This window comes from Gopherus flavomarginatus, chromosome 4, assembly GCF_025201925.1.
Source record: "Gopherus flavomarginatus isolate rGopFla2 chromosome 4, rGopFla2.mat.asm, whole genome shotgun sequence".
Lineage (NCBI taxonomy): Eukaryota > Metazoa > Chordata > Testudines > Testudinidae > Gopherus > Gopherus flavomarginatus.
In genome coordinates this window covers 154,913,086-154,931,061 of record NC_066620.1, presented here as the reverse complement: position 1 = coordinate 154,931,061, position 17,976 = coordinate 154,913,086, and the positions used below count along the sequence as shown (strand labels likewise).

Sequence of the window (17,976 nt, the reverse complement as noted above, 5' to 3'; positions counted from 1 at the left end):
ATCCAGCATACCCATCTGTCCAATTACCATCACTTCTGCAGATGTCTTTAAACAATTACATTTCTAAAGGCATGCTTCATGAGTAAGCTTTTTTAGCTCCTTCAGGGTATTTTGACAAAATTTAAACTGATATTTTAATAATTCCATCGAAAATGATAGTATCCCAGATATTACTAACCAGTTGTTCACTTCCTGAGGTACTGTATTTTATTTGACTTTTCAGATACCTTTAGTCAGCCCTCCTATTGCTATCATTAAGCAAGGACTTTACAAAACAAAAGAGTACCATTGCAAGAAAGCAAGTCAGGATTAATGAGCTCACACATATTAAACTACAACAAAATGTTTATAAAGGCTTTAAATTAGCTTCCTTCTGATGGAGATTTTAAGAATTAAAACTACTAAAAGAAACACTATGCTTCAGAAATAACGGCCCAAATGTTTACTAAATAACAGTCCTGCAAACATTTACTAACAAGTACAGTATTTACTACTGCACATAATCTACTTGACCTGAAGGGAATCACTCACGGTACAAAGCCTGAATAAGTGTCTGCAACACTCGGTCCTAAGCTTGTAAAGTGAAGAATTAGCACACATAATAAACATGTCAAATACATTTATTGAAATACATTTTATCACATTTTTTTAGCCTGTCAAGAGTCTGTCAGGATGTTAAAAGAATCCTCACCTGGAGGGGTTATGGTAGCTAGGAAGGGGCCAATCAACTTAGCAGGCTGCACCTAGGGAAGAATTAGGCTGGCTAGGCAAGCCGTAATAGAAGATGAAGCTCAGCTGAGCAGGTGTAGGGTGGACTCATCAGAGGCGGCTCTAGGCATTCTGCCGCCCCAGGCATGGCAGACAGGCTGCCCTTTGCGGCTTGCCTGTGGAGGGTCTGCGGGACCAGCGGCCCCTCCGCAGGCAAGCCTCCAGGAGGTCCGCCAAATCCGCGGGATCAGCAGACCCTCCGCAGGCAAGCTGCCAAGGGCAGCCTGCCTGCCGCCCTAGTGGCGCCGGCAGAGCGCCCTCCCCGCAGCTTGCCGCCCCAAGCTCAGAATACAAGGGGACTACAGGGGAAGTAGTCTGCAGTCATTCCCTGGGAGCAGGGAAGTATGTTTGGAATCTAGACTCTGGCAAGCACCTGAGAGGAGTGAAGCAGCCACAGAGTGCTCCAGTAGTATCCTGGAGGACCAGTGCTAGAGGACAAAATAAGGAATGAGAACAGGGCAATAGTAATAGAGTCTGGGAGTAAGCAGACTGTGGTTGCTGAACAGAGGGTCCCTGTACTGGAACCTGGATTACTGGCTGGGCTTGGGTTTCCTCAGTGGTGGACTGGGGAAGTGCCCTAGTCTTGAATTAGAGGATGACCTGGAAAGGCAGCCAGACAGTTCATCTGGAGAGACTTTGATATGCAGCCATCCTGCCCCAGAAGGGAAAACACACAGTGACCCAGCTGGAGGACCAAGTCATGAAGAGGGAGTGTGCTGAGTCCCAATGAGAGGGAACACTGAGAGGAAAGAATGTAAGGGGATACCAGGCCTTGAGCAGCCAGGAAGAAGTGCTCTAGAGGTGAGTGAATCCTGTTGCTCAGTAGTTCAAGATAATGGAAACCTCAGAATGGACAAGAGAAATGCTTTCCAGAGGAACTGCAAATATGCCCTTAAACCCTTTGGCGAATGACTAACCAGTCTGTCCAATTTGAGTTTAAAGGTGAGAACTGAACTCCTATCTCAGTTTCCTTAAACACCACCAAACAGGAGAAAAAAGCAATGCTTTTCCCACCCAGGCCTCTGCTAAATTCCTCTTCTGACACTTCAGCCAGTTGTGCCATAGACAGCACTTCAAGTGATGCTATTGCGTCTAGTTTGTTCCAAAGCTTAAATCTGACAAAAAATTAGCTTTTTGCAAAACCCAAGACCAATAGAAATGTCAGACTTCCAATATTTCAGCAGAAACAATTTTCAAAAATAAACTTTTCCCTACGGCATTTGCAATCCAAACATTGCAGTATTTTGCTGTTGTATGAAAAGATGCTACTGAACCAGAGTAACAAATTTCTATAAACAGAAGTAAAACTGACTAATTCAAGCCAAGAAAAATGCAAAAAGTAAATAAAATTATTTCACTTCTAATAACATGAGATATTGGTAACATGGACAATTTTTTTTAAAAGGATTTTAACATGACTGTCTTCTTAGGAATTGATGCTCCTCTTCTTCTACCACTGTACTTTGTGTGACTCAGAAGCATTAATTAATTTATTAGCATTCTGTGACTCTTACAGATGGAGAATTAAGGCATAGATTTATTACTGAGCTGGAGGTACATAACAGACAACAGGACTATTAATGCCTGAAACGGAGCATGTTTTTTAGAAAAACACCCAGTCTTGATGTAACAATGTCCAGTGATGGCAATCCACCACAACTCTTCATCAAGTGTTCCAATGGTGGTTACTGTTACAAATGTGAACCTTATTAATTTGTCTAGCTTCAAATTCCAGCACTGGATCTTGTTATATCTTTTGTCTGTTAGACTGAAGGGACCTCTTATCAAATTTCTGTTCCCTATGTAGGTACTTACAGATTGTGATCAAGTCACTCAATTTTCTCTTTGATAAAATAAACAGACTGAGCTCCTTGTGTCTTTTGCTATAAGGCATGTTTTTCAGTCCTTTAATCAATCTCATGGCCCTTCCCTGAACCAATTCCAATCTTAACCAGCCTTACTGGCTGTTTGATCGGGCTTATCTTTACTCAGCAGCATTTCAACTATGCTAATAAGGAAAACAGAATAGGCCTATAGTAAGAGGATTCTACATAAACCATTGTTGTGATAGTCATGGTAGGTGCTCTGGTGAATTATAGGGATAGTAGACCAAAAGTGAGTATGGGAGCCAAGCAACTGACCTTTGTGAATTACTTCCTATTTTTAAAAACAGGCAGACAGATTTAGTTTAATTTTCCCCCCTCTCCATAATTCTAATTAAAAAAAACCTCCTTCTTTGAGCTGGACACAAGCAGTATTAAAAATGTCAAGCCAAAAATTAAAAGCAGCCAAGAGTCCTGTGGCGTCTTATAGACTAACAGACGTATTGGAGCATCAGCTTTCGTGAGTGAATACCCACTTCGTTGGATGCATGGCGTCATGCATCCGATGAAGTGGGTATTCACCCATGAAAGCTGATGCTCCAATACGTCTGTTAGTCTATAAGACGCCACAGGACTCTTGGCTGCTTTTACAGATCCAGACTAACACGGCTACCCCTGTGATACCTGAAGCCAAAGACTGTTAAAAAGGTATAAGCCACCAAGAGAGAATGAAACCCACAATTTCAATCATACTTGAAATATAACTAGTAAAGGAATACATTTTAAACTTATTCTTTCTAGAAGACTGCACAGATACGTCTAAGGACTCCTTTCCAGTAAGAAATGGGATGGAGCAACTTTGGACCCCAAACCAGTAGAGCTACCTAGAAAACTAAATATGACCATGCTGTTTCTCAGTAGCAATCTTGAGTCAGAGAACAAATGGGGTGGGAGTGTGGGAGAGGTCTTTATTGTACAGTTCCTAAACATATTAAAAGGAGTTTGTCTTTTGAAAGAAAGCCTTGCTATTAATTTCACACTCTATACCAATAATAAAGCAACATGTACACTTAAAATAGGACTATATAAATCACATGACTATAGAAGAAACCCCATGCATCTATTAAAAAATTACATGTATGTGTATTACACAGATCCCCATTAAAATACTAAAGAAGCCCATCCCTGATGTAATATCATAAGAATATTTGTAACCTGTTAAAATATCCTAGAAATACTTCAGCTTGTGACTCCCATAATATACTTATCCCAAGAATAACCTTATATTGCTGCATTACATCATCTTACAAAGGGTATAGGTTACAAATAAAGAGAGCAGTTGCTTCAAGAAAAGGGTGAAACCATTGCACACTGAATAAAGGAGCCAAGCTCACAGGGTATATAAACTTGCTGTGAGGTCAAGAAGATTAAGTCTAAAAGATCACCTCCTTCAAGCCACCTCCTGACTTGCATCCTTCCCCGTTTCCCCCAGTCCTCATAACATTGACTACAATCATTGGTGAGTGACTGCACATTCACATGCAAATAGTGCATTCTTCAGTGCAGGAAACATATCAAGCCTACGCAGTACATGGCTTTCATACATTTCTCACTTTGTTATTGCCAAACCAAATTTCTCTAAACAAGGCAAAGTTTACTAAGATTGGCATTCCTGCATGCCACATCTGAAGCTTTAAAACAAAGTTTAGTTTATTTGCTATGAGCAGGCATACACAAATCAAAACACTCACCCTAAAGGTTTCTTAACTGATTCAAAATACCTAGGACTAACCCAGTGCCAACATAATTCTAAAACCATACAGTCTATTTTTGTGAAACATTGTGGAAGGAAAGGCTAGTGGGAAACTTTCCTGAAACCAGGAATGAGAAGCTTCAGACAAACAAAAAACATGTTTTTGAGAAGTGTAAGCAACTAAAATGAGAACTTTAAAGATGGTGATATTTCCATTCTAATTTGCAGTATCACTTTAACTCATTCCTTGGTTGAGATTAGCAAACCAAATTTGAGTAAAAAGACAGTGAGTTATATGAGCATTAGTTGGCACCAGTATAAATGCATGCATTCCACACTTATGGAATAAACTGAAGTACCAGATCAGACCACAAGGTCATCTAGTTTAGTTTATATTTGGAAATCCTGAAATGGGAAGCTATTAAAAGATACTTCCTCATGGGCAGGTCTTCCTAGCCCACTTGGCTAAAGACCAACTTATATCCAGAAGCAGGGGGGGTTACATCTTTTAAACTTTTATAATCTTTATTAATGTAACTCTGTTCTCATCCATCTAAATGAATATTTTTCACATACTTACAAGCACCAGAAGACTGTAGGCATAGTGCTGAAATGCTTCCTTGACATGCACTAGCACAATGAAGTGACATTAGACTAGATTAATCACATGGCAATCCTAGCAGAGACTTTTCAAAAAAATTGTTACAATGATGCTATGGGCACAGAAGGATTTCGGGGCTGGAGGTAGTTACAGTTTGTAGGTGCCACAGATAGTCAACTCTGTTGTGAGGGCCTGCAGCCACGTATGACATCTACCATTAGTTCCTCTGCTGAGCCAAAAGCTCTACTTAAGGTCACAATGGAGAAAGGAAACAGCTCAGTGGAGAAATGACATTTCCACCATAAAACAAAAAAAACAAAACCCACTAACCACAAGTTTTTGGTTTTTTTAATGCTACAGAACTGCCAATGCCAAAGGTCAGCAGTGTCCTTGCTGAGAACTAGTGACTTTGCTCATGGATGGGGTGGGGTGAACACTGATTAAACAATTACTTCTAACTTAAAAAAGAAATCCCAAACCAAATCATTTCTGGGTGCATACAGTGAGCATCAGTGAAAACCTTACATTTGAAATTAGGCTGTTTTTTCTTTGACACCATCACACTTTTATCCCTACTCACTTTGCCAAATATGGGAAGGATGCTTTTGGGACAATGCAAATGGTTCAAGGCAGGTATACCATATATTCTTACTATGTGGCATGCTGGGGTGCAAATCTAAAGTGCTTCCGCATGCCATTCAGTAACTGTCCATGTGGGCTCTGCTTATGCACACTAAAAGTTCTTTAGTGCACTTTAACATACTAGTTTGAATCAGCTGTATGCCAAAGCACACTAGCATACTTTCAGCATGCAGTAGTAGATTCTGCACAGACACTTAGCATACTGGACCACTCCAGATTTACACCCCTGAGTGCCATGCAGTATGTGTACATGTAGAAATGCCCTCGGTAAAGAACACATTGAAAAATGTTTAAAATAGAACTTGTATGGCTTTAACATCAGTGACAGTACTACGGGCATGAAAGAAAAATGTGGACCTTAGAATTTCATGGTCTCAGCTTTCTTATTACATCCTACAACATTCTGAAAGTCCATTTTTTACCTCTCACATTTGCAAAGATGCAGCCATATGAACAGGGACCTGCTGTCCTTCTAACCTAGTCCCACTAAAAATACTCTCTAATCATACAACAATAGTAAAGGTTTACGTCCCATTCACTTCAGAGACTTGAACTTTAAAACCTATTTGGAGCCATTTAAATGCTTATTAAACAAATAATCTTTTCTTTAAAAACAAGCAAGTTAAATGCAGAAAGCTATATTAATACAACATTATGATCAAACAAACACAAGAAGTCAACACACAAGTTAAAAATCCAGCAGCATTAATTAACAAGGCACATTACACTTGCTGTATATTTTGTCAGTTTTCAAACTGGTTCATGTACCACCAGTGTTCCACGTAGCACTCATGGGTCATGTGGTGATGCTTGTGTTTTGTTGCTTCAAAAAAAAAAAAAGTTAATATATTAATTCTTTTCTGCTACTAGTTTTGCATGTAAGGAATTGCTTTTTCACACTGACATATGTAAGCAGAAGCAGGGAGGGAAGTGATCCACAAAAGACATGGCCCATGCTATGAAAAAGTTTGTGAACCTATTTTGTTGTATATTTTAATGATATGAGTGTATTACACCAGACACTTAACAAAAAATTTACAGGAATAGACAATACTTTCATATGTACAATTCAACTTAAGTTAATATTGCTGTTGGAACTTAATTTTGCCAGTTTAACTTCTTGAGATTTTAAACTGCATAAGCTTTATGGTAACAGCTTTCCATGTTAATTTCCTTTTAAAACAAAGTATGATGCAATGTTGTCTTCCTGTGTGGTTGCAGATATTCTAAAACAATTCTTGATCAGACTGATGTGAATTCATTCTTCTCAAAGGAGTGTTAATTCTGAAAACTAAAGATAAACATGCCAGTGCTTGACTTGTTAACTATGTTGTTGCTGATGATCATTTCAGTACCATCATCTAGCTACTTTTGTAACGGGTACGATTACATAGCCTGATTGTCCAAACTGCCTCTGTCACCTCTTGAGCTCCCAAAAGCCCCAAATGTCCCGTACACAGAGATATAGGGTTGAGGAAAGAGATCGTGTGGGAGAGGAGAATAGATAATTAAAATAGTAAGGGGAGGATAAGCTATAGACAGAATGGGGGAAAAAAAGATAACTAAGATTAAACAGAAGAATAAATAGGAGGGATAGGGTCTCCATTGTGTTAGGTGTTGTGTGTTTGTGTGTGTGTGTGTATATACACATGCAAGATGTAGTCCCTGCCCTGGAGAGTTTAAAATGGGGAAGGGGAGAGGTGGGGGAGGAAGAAATTTTTTTTTTTAAATTCCGATTTTTTTTCATTTAAACTGGATTTTTTAAATATAAATTAAACAGGTTTCACTTTTTTAACAAGATCATATAAAGCTAAATTTGAAATTATGACCACTTATTTTAAGGCATAAACTTAGTACAATATAATAGTTCAGATCAAATCAATATTCAAGCAGCACAGGTCACTTGCAGGTTTAAACTAGAGTAATAGTGGATTCTCTGTAACTTGAAGTCTTTAAATCATGGCTTGAGGACTTCAGTAACTCGACAGAAGTTATGGGTCTATTACAGGAGTGGGTGAGTGCAGTTCTATGACTGACAATGTGCAGCAGGTCAGACCATACTATCACAATGGTCCCTTCTGGCCTTAAGTATGAGTTTGCTTGACATTCTTTAAAATGAGCTGGTGGAAATCACTGGCTTACCATCTGGAACCAGAGCTGGAAGTGCTAAACCAGCTTTTGACAACAGTGGCCTCTGCTGTGGGTGCAGTCAGACTATTTTCTTGTTTTCTGTTTATTCAATTGATTCAGTTCAATGACTAACTCATTCAAAACTGAGAACCTGACTGGGAGTTGAAAAGTAGGAAAGCTTGTTTTCCTCTTCCACTCTGTGAATAAAAATGAGGTGCAAGGATGAGAGATGCTAATTCTAAAAATCTTGAAGGATGTGGTGACAAACAATCAGTTCAATTCACTAACTACAGAGAACATTTTTTCAATAAAACTGTGTTTTGTTCAATTTAAAACTTTTTACATCTATTTCCTTATGTATCCAGCACGTTTAAAGTAGAGTTAACTAATAACACAATTTTAAAATGCTGGTTTTGTTTCTTTAATTCCTACTTTCATCCACATGCTGTTAGACCCACATTATAAGTGTGACCCAAGAACCAATTAATGCCAACTGGCAAGGAGGCATGCAGGGATTACAGGGTTTGCCTGGGTCTGGTATGTATATTCTAGTTCAAAGGATGCCATGTGAGGTCCCAGATCAAAGCTGGTGTCCATGCTCATCATCAGTATTATTGCAAAATGCACGTACAGATACTGTGTAAGGAATTATGTATATACACTGAAAATTACGTTCTATGTCTATCTAGGGTGACTGAGCAAACAAAATGGCAAAAAATAGACAAACCTGGGTGAGTGGACAACAAAATGGCAGAGCAAATCCAATGTTAAGTGCAAAGTAACACATACCGGAAAACAAATCCCAACTATACATACAATTACCACTCAAGAAAGATCTAGAGGCTCATAGTGGATAGTTCTCTGAAAACATCTGTTCAATGTGCAGTGGCAGCCAAAAGAGCTAACAATGTTAGGAACCATTAGGAAAGGAATAGATAAACACAGAAAATATAATGCCATTATATAAATCAATGGTACGCCCACACCTTGAATACTGTATGCAGATCTGGTTGCCTCATCTCAATAAATATATTAGAAATGGAAGAGGTACAGAGAAGGGCAACAAAAATGACTGGGGCTATGAAACAGCTCCCATAGGAGGAGAGATTAAAAAGACTGGGACTTTTCAGCTTGGAAAAGAGATGGCTAATGGGGAGGATATGATAGAGAGCTACAAAATCATAAATTTTGAGGAGACAGTGAATACAGAAGTGTTATTTACCTCTTCACATAACACAAGAACCAGAGGCCACCCAGTGAAATTAATAGGCAGTAGGTTTGAAATGAAAACAAAGAATTACTTCACACACTGCACAGTCAACCTGTGGCACTTGTTGCCAAAGGATGTTGTGAAGGCCAAAAGTGTAACTGGATTTTAAAAAAATTAAGTAAATTCATGAAGGATAGGTCTACTAATGGCTATTAGCTAAGATGATCAGGGATGCAACCCCATGCTTGGGTGTCTCTAAACCTCCAACTGTGAAAAGCTGCGTCTGGATGACAGGATGAATCATTTGTAATTTCCCTGGTCTGTTCATTTTCTTTGAAGCATCTGGCACTGGCCACTGCCTGAAGACTGGATAGTGTGCTAGATGAACCAGTGGTCTGGCCCAGTATGGCCAGTTCTCATGTTCTTAGGGACTGGTCACCAGCAAAGGTGAAAAACACATGTGTCAGACAAGAAGTGTTTACCTGTTGTGCTGTTCACATGTAAATTAAGTATTATAGCTCACAGTAGGTCTCCCCCTCCATAGTCTTATCTAAATGCTAAAGAGTTATATATTAAAAAAAAAAAAAAACTTCTTCAAAGACAGAAAAGTAACAGGAAGAAGCAAACAGCAAGGCGGGGGGAACTGACCGTATCTTGAGTTGCACATCAGAGGTTTACTCTACTATATTTTGGGGGGACAAAGAAGACAACCAGTCATCCTTCACTAAATGGACAGCAAGTTTGCTTCATAAAAGAGGGGTCTAAGCCAGGCTTGGTTGAAAATGCTGGAGAGAACTTTCGGTGAGGTATTCTCCTGTTTAAAGAAGCTTAACTTGTTAGTTAAATTTGTCTCTAGAAAGAATTTGTTTCCAATATTCTTACATTTTAAAGAAGATTCGAGTCACAGTATTTTCACTATAAACATTCTAAGTGCTGTGGTATTAAGCAAAGTGGTGATCCTGAGTTGACTCTTACAATCTGGTATATACTGTTCCTTTGGGAACAGCAGGTCTGGTAATTCTGTTAGTGTCTAATGGATAAGGGGCTAGATTCTACAAGGAATGCTGCATGGACTTGAAGGTTGGTATGTGCCTATCACTACTTGTACAGAAAGGCAGGCCTGCAAGGTGGTGCTTGTGTTTGCAGAGACTAGTGAGTTTCAGGGAGATGATCCACAGCAGGCACAGAAAAGACTTCCTTATGCTGAGGGCAGGTAGGGCGTAGGTGTCTCTGAACTCTAGGTACCCTTGGTGAGCATCACAATGAGTAAAAATATCTAGTAAATAATTGTCACTTACATTTTTATGTTAGACGTAAATTTAAGAATCTCTGAATAATGCATCTGAAGAAGTGGGTATTCACCCACGAAAGCTCATGCTCCAAAACATCTGTTAGTCTATAAGGTGCCACAGGATTCTTTGCTGCTTTTACAGATCCAGACTAACACGGCTACCCCTCTGATACTTGAATAATTAAAATGTAAATGTAGAGCTCCCTACAAAAAGTAGTACCAAATTATACCAACTAATGAGAATCAATTTTTTTTAAGAGAAAGTAAGAAATACAAATGCAAAATACAAACTGAAGTTGATTTAAATCAAGGCTTCCTGATTTAAATCAATCTATCCTAGTTTAATGTTTAAGATCAGAGTTTAAAGTTATACATGTGCTTCTCATGGAAATACTCCCATATACTCCAATAAGACTACTCACGTGAGTAGTTACACGTGCTTAAGTATCTGCAGGACTGGGGCCTAAAGAGACAAGAAAGAATAGAAAAGTATTCCAAGACCAAAAAGCTACATTACAGGATATTAAAGCTGCAATATCCCTGTAACTTTATCTCAAAACCAAGCCTTTTAAATACAGAAATTCAGCGTTAAGGTTAAACTTACAAGAAATCCAAACACATTAAAGAATGGAATGTACATTTAGGGCATCCAAATGACCTTAACGCTGCCTGGAGAAATTCATTGTAATGGTTAGACAATTCCATGATGGCATACTCGCTCGTGTTATGTATGACGGCGAGTCATCTGAACCATTCCCAATGCAGTAAAGCAGGGCTGTGTGCTGGCCCAAGCCTCTTCTGCCATGCTTCAGATGCCTTTCATGACTGTGACATTGGGACTGGCATCAGATACCAGACTGATGGCAAATTTTTCAACCTGAGGAGTCTACAGGCAAAGACGAAGATACAGAAAGTGACTGTTCACAATTTTCTGTTTGCTGATGAGACTGTTCCCTGAATGACAAATCTGAGTCTGACATTGAGTGGAGTGTGGACTATTTCTCTTCATCTTGTGACAATTTTGGCTTCACAATCAACATCAAGAAGATACAAGTGATATACCAGCCTGCACCAGGGAAGCCTTGCATAGAGCCTACTATCACAGTGAATGGCCAAGCACTCCAGGCATTGGACAAGTTCACCTATTTTGGCAGTAAACTCACATGCAGTTCTCATTGATGATGAAACCAATGCCAGATTTGTCAAAGCAAGTATGGCCTTTGGCAGCTTACAAGCAAATGTGTGGGAGTGCAGAGGAATTAGTCAAACAATTCTGAAGGTCTACAAAGCCATTGTGTTTGTATGCACTTTGATGTATGCATGCAAAAATGGACAGTATACAGGTGCAATGTTATGAGGCTGAATCACTTTCATTTGGGCTGTCTGAGGAAACTGATAAAGATAAGACAGCAAGACAAATTTCCAGATACTGAGGTTGTCATATAGGCAAGTATTCCAACCATCCATACTGTGATGAAATCACAGGTGAAATGCACAGGCCATGTCCCCAAAATGTCAGATGAGCGACTGCCGAAGATCTTTTATGGTGGAGCTAAAGGAGGGAATATGCTCTCAGGGAGGCCAGAAGAAATGGTTCAAAGACTCCTTCAAGTTACCCTTCCAGCATTTCAACAATGACCCAGAGTTTTGGGAAGATCTCACATGTGATCGTTCTACTTGGCGAAGTCTCATACATACCAGAGCAACTGTCTATGAGCAGAGGAGAACTACTGAGGCATAACAGAAGTGCCAGCAGTATAAATATCTCAACAGCAGCATGTCCGCTCTTAATCAAGTAACTCATAGTGGCATCTCTCGTTCAGTGTGTCACAGAAAGTTCAAAGCTCAAACTGGCCTAATCAGCCACTCTCTTGTTCACAGAAACCAAACCAACCAGTAATGTCATGGTCATCTTTGAATATGAAGGACAAACAAACAACAACTTTGCCCTATAGTGACACCATGAAAAAAGTACAATGGGGATTATCACAATAATCCCAGGACAGATTAAACTGATTTAAAAAAAAAAACACAATATTTTTCTCTTCCTGGTGGTCTTATGACAGGGTGGAGCTATGGTAGCACAGGAAGTCTATGCCAAAGTTGAGAAGTGAGCCAAGATATTCCTGGATTTTTGGGGCAGCAAAAGGAAAGAAAGCTGGCCACATTGCAAAGTGGCAGGAAGGTCTGGTTGTGCATTATAGCAGAACCTCAGTTACGAACACTTCAGGAATGGAGGTTGCTTATAATTCTGAAATGCCCGTAACTCTGAAGTTGAGCAAAACATTATGGCTTTTCAAAAGTTTACAAATGCACATTGACTTAATACAGCTTTGAAACTTCACTATGCAGAAGAAAAATGCTGTTTTTTTAAAGTAGTTAACACAGTACTGTACTCTTTATTTTTGTGTCTGCTGCCTGATTGCATACATCCAGTTCCAAATGGGGTATGTGGTTGACTGGTAAATTTGTAGCTCTGAGGTTCTATTGTATGAGGAGAGGTAAGAGGGTGGGATGCATGATTACAAATGATGGGGAAAACAAAAAGTAATGTGGGAAGGCTGGAATAAACAGGTTGTAATGGGAATCAATTATAATAATTATTTATAAGTATATATTTATATTATAATTATAATAATCATTTATAATTATAAATTTCTTTTTTAGTAAGTATGCCCAGTGGTCTGTGACGGGATGTTAGATGGGATGGGATGGGATCTGAGTTACTACAGAGAATTCTTTCCTGGGTGCTGGCTGGTGAGTCTTTCCCACATTCTCAGGGTTTAACTGATCACCATATTTGGAGTCGGGAAGGAATTTTCTTTCAGGACAGATTGGCAGAGGCTCTGGAGGTTTTTCGCCTTCCTCTGCAGCACGGGGCATGGGTCACTTGCTGGAGGATTCTCTGCAGCTTGAAGTCTTCTTCAAACCACAATTTGAGGACTTCAATAACTCAGACATAGGTTAGGGGTTTGTTACAGGAGTGGGTGGGTGAGATTCTGTGGCCTGCACTGTGCAGGAGGTCAGACTAGATGATCATAATGGTCCCTTCCGACCTTAAAGTCTATGAGTCTATAATGTTCCTGTAGTGAAGTTTCAATATGGTTTCATTCAGTAATAGTGATCCAAGGTATCACTAGTTGATGAAATTATACCACGTAGTGATGTTTGCCCATACTCTGTGCTGTGAAATGTGATTGCATGACATAATTTCTTCTGTGTTGGTTGTTGAACAATATCGCTGCTATGGTTCTTCAGGACACGGTGGTGGCAAATTCATGATTTTAAAATGGATTAGTTTAGCAAGAGGGGCATCCAGATGCTCCATGTCCTTCTTCCCCAAGTAAAAGCATATACAGAATAGCAGTGAACTTAGCAAGACTGCCACACATCCATAAACTGAATTTGGGGCATTGTCATGTCTTATCTGATGACATAGCATTTTCATGTGATGACACTACAGTTGTCATGAATTGAAACATCACATCACACACAGACTATGTAATAACATGAGGCAATATTTTTTATATTACTGCATTTGATTGTGCAGAAACATATTACCACTATATAAATAAGAAACCATAAAATAATTATGGTATGGCTTAGGTCCCTTCCACGACTGTCCTCGCAGGGAGCCTCCAAGAAACAGTCTCCCCCTCTCCAATGTAACTGACATGTAATTTTTTTTAAATCCTACATTAGAATACTATTTCAGTACCAGCAATTAACTGAATAATGAAAAATTATTGAAGATCTAATTAGAAAAAAGCTCAGCATACTTTTAGAAATATCAAAAGGGCATCTATTAGTGCCTATGGCACAAAGAAACTGCATAGTGTCAGAAAGTTTTCTCTAATATGCAGTTTTAATAGAAGACAGTCATCTCTTTTGCTGCTGATTTTTGTAATCACCCTTTTCTTGGATTTTCTTTCTTCTATCTCTGTCTTTTGATCACTACCGTTATTGCACTGTATCACAGTAGCCAGTAAAAGCACACATTCAGTAAGCAGGAAAACTACAAAAATTCTTCTCCCTAAAAGGCTGTAAGGAGATCCTTACCACTATTTTCTTTCAGTCTGACTACAGCACTGATCAGGGAGAAGAGAGTATCTTTCATGTTCACATGGGTATATGCAAATAGATTCAGTGTAGCACACACTGGCTCATTGCAATGCATTTCTGCTGCAGCTTTTCCATTTGATCCTGTCTTCTCGAAGATTTGAACCATAGCAGAGATGAGTGCATTGGATTAATTTAATATTTAAAATATGTCAAGGTAAAACCAGAAGCTAGGGTAGAAAGGCAGATCATGAAATATGCTCTCTGTATCTATAACATAAGCTTAATTTATTATCTGACAGATGGCTGTGGGGTGGGGGGCTGCAGAGCAGGAAGGGGAAAGGCAGCTCATGAAGTAGTGAGTTCCCAGGATCTGTAACCATGGCTCCATACATTGTCATTGCACAGCTGTGGAATCCGTTACCTGTTATAGACAACCAAAAAAAAAAACCCACCACAAACTAAGAATAAACAGATGCATTATTGTCATCCTGAGCCTGAAGCCTGCCTGGAAAAGCAACTCTGACAAGTGTGAACCTATCCCATGTCATATCATTGGGATAACTCTGCAACCTAAAGATGACCACCTGAACATCAATTACTGTTAACTATTCCACTGCTGATCATTTTAGCAGAAACATCCACTTAACAGGCCTATCCCAAAACAGCAAACTGCTTCCTACCTTGCCCGAGGTTCCAAAACCTCCAGCTTTCCCCTTCGCAATTTCTACACCAATAAGCTCTCAGTATTTATAACTGAACAGGGACCCCAACAGAGAAAGCTGAGGCAGAAGAGACTAATATTTCATAATTCACCTGCAAGGATGGAGGGCACCTTGCTCTTTCCCTCATCCCCACTGACTGGCTAAAACCAGAACTGTTCAATGCACTATTAATGGACTGAGAGTCCTGTCACCCACGAAAGCTCATGCTCCAAAATGTCTGTTAGTCTATAAGGTGCCACAGGACTCTCTGCTGCTTTTGCAGATCCAGACTAACACGGCTACCCCTCTGATACCTGTCTGCTCTGTACAGAGAGATGGTGCCTGGAGGAATGGAGCCATTTTGACCGCTGTATGACAGTGACAGTGAGTAAAGGGGGAAGACGGGGAGGGACAGCCTCTCTCCAGAGTGGACTGGAGGAAGAAAAGAGCGGTAGAAAGGCTGGCGATAGTAGGCATGGCAGGGGCAGGTGGAGAGTAGCAGGGGCCAAGAAGAAAGCATAGATAGTGGTAACAGGGGATGAGGGGGTCAGCAGGGGTTGGCAAAGGAAGACTTAAGTGGAGAGCGAGGGATGATCGGACAGGAATACTGGGGGGAGATGAGGAGAACGGGGAGGGGAACACAATACTGTACAGCAGAAGGCGCTCGATATAGGCAGGTTCCATCAGGGCAGGGAAAGAGATCCATAGGGGATCACAGTAATAGGGGCTGGAGAGCTAACAATGAGCGGAGAGCTGGGGCAAGGCAGAGAATGGGGTGGGAAACAGAGGCTAGCTGGGAAGCAGTGGCTGGGGCCCCGCGGAGGCTAGGAGGGACCACAGGCTGGGGCCCGGCGGGGGCTAACGGGATCAGAGATGGGCAAGGCAGGGGCTAGGAGGGAGCACAGGCTGGGACCCGGCGGGGAATAACGGGAGCAGAGACGGGCACGGCGGGGGCTAGGAGGGAGCACAGGCTGGGACCCGGCGGGGGCTAACGGGATCAGAGACGGGCACGGCGGGGGCTAGGAGGGAGCACAGGCTGGGGCCCGGCGGGGTACGGGGAAGCACTGGCTGGGGCACGGCACTGGCTGGGCGCTGAAGCCACAGCTGCGAAGAAGCAGGGTCGGGGCACGGCACTGGCTGCGGCGCAGTGGAGGCTGGGGCACAGCAGGTGCGTGCAAGCGGCGCCGGGTACCTCGGATGCTCCAGCTCCAGCGGCAGAACTCGAGGGTGTCGTTCAGCAGGCTGGACACGAGGCCTGTGGCCCTGCCCGGCTGCTCGGCGGCGGATCCCATGGCGAGCAGCAGCAGAGGTGTCTGGGGCGGGTGCGCTGCGGTGCCTCAGTGCCGGAGCTGCTGCTGCTGCTGGCGCCGGGCACGTAATTTAAGTGTGAGCCGCTGCTGGGTCTCTCGCCGCAGACTCCACCTCGCGCTGACCGGCCTGTGCCCGCGGGCAGGGCGCGCGGGCGGGCGCAGCTGAGCAGGCGCCGGGCTCCGAGTCCGGCGGCGGGGGCAGGTCCGCAGCGCTCGGCTCGAATCACGTGACCTAGCCTCCAGCCTCCCCCCCTGTCTCGCCGCAGCATCCCACAGACACGGCTCCATCACCGGCCGCGCAGGCGCAGACGGCCGGGGGCTCAGCCTCTGCCTGCGACGGGAGTTCGCCCGGCAATGGTAGGTGCGGGGGCTGGTTGCCGGGGTTGGGTCCGGTTAGGGCGAACGCGGCAGTTGCCAGCTCCTTCCCCTCCCCCCCGCCGCCACGGTCCCTCCTCCCGCTTGGCTGGGGACCCCTAGGTCACCTGGCCCCGCGGGGTCTGGCAGGTGTTTGTCTAACCTGTGCTTGTCCCAGTGCTTTCCCACCCGGACAGCCCGCTGTCCTGCCCTGGGTGGCTATCCATCCCTCGCCTCCTTACAGCAACCTTTATGTACTGCTGACTGTTCCCAGCCCTCTCCCGTCCAGACCAAACAACCCCCTTTTATTGTTCAGTCCTTCCTCATAGGTCATGTTTTCTAGACCTTTCACATTTGTGTTGTTCTCCTCTGGACTGTCTCTTGTTTGTCCACAGCCTTCCCAAAGTGAGGTGCCCAGAACGGGACACTGAACACCAGCGGAGTCTGTATGAGTGCTGAGACAGCAGAAGAATTACTTCCCACGTCTTACTTAAAACACTCCTGCTAATACATGCCACAATGATGATCACTTTTTTTTGCAACAGTGTTACACTGTTGACTCTTATAATGGATCATAAACTAAATAACCCCTCAGATCCTTTTCCACAGTACTCTTTCCTTGGCAGTCATTTCCCATTTTATGTATGTTCAATTGATTATTCCTTCCTAAGTGTAGTATTTTGCATTTGTCCTTACTGAATTTCATCCTATTTATTTCAGACCATTTCTTCAGTCTGTCAAGATCATCCTGTCCTCCAAAGCACTTCTAACCCCACCCAGCTTGGTATAGTCTGCATATTTTATAAATATGCTCTCTATGCCATTATTCAAATCATTTATGAAAATAATGAATAGAACTAGACCCAGGACTGAGCCCTGCAGGACCTAACTTGATATGTCCTTGCAGCTTGCTGTGAACCACTGATAACTACTCTCTGAGTATACTTTTCCATCCAGTTGTGCACCTACCTTACAGTATGTTCATCTAGGCTATATTTCTAGATGTTTATGAGAAGGCTATGTGAGACTGTATCAAAAGCCTTACTAAAGTAGAGAGAGATCACATCTACTCCTTCCCCCCATCCTCCAATCCAAAAGACTTGTTATCCTATCAGAGAAGGATATTAAGTTGGTTTAACAAGATTGTTTTTTGCCAAACCCATGATACTCTTACTTATCAATTTATGTACTTCTAGGTGCTTGCAAATTGATTGTTTGAATATTTGCTCCATTATCTTTCCCAGTACCAAAGTTAAGCTGACTGATCTATAATTCCCTGGGTTGTCTTATTCCCCTTTACCTTGATAGGTACTATATTTGCCCTTTTCCAG

The 17,976-nt window shown here is 41.9% G+C and overlaps 1 protein-coding gene across 2 annotated transcripts in view; it reads right to left on the bottom strand.

The window, feature by feature from the left end:
• Positions 1-16,421, bottom strand: part of ELOVL4 (ELOVL fatty acid elongase 4) — a 299,610-nt gene extending 283,189 nt beyond the window's left edge. For both annotated transcript variants that reach the window (XR_007773974.1, XM_050950174.1), the window contains exon 1: positions 16,174-16,421. Coding sequence is in view for 1 of the 2 variants with exons in the window: in XM_050950174.1 (XP_050806131.1) it covers positions 16,174-16,273 (100 nt within the window). In the remaining variant the exon portion in view is untranslated. The remainder of the gene's footprint in view (positions 1-16,173) is intronic.
• Positions 16,422-17,976: the final 1,555 nt, after the last annotated feature.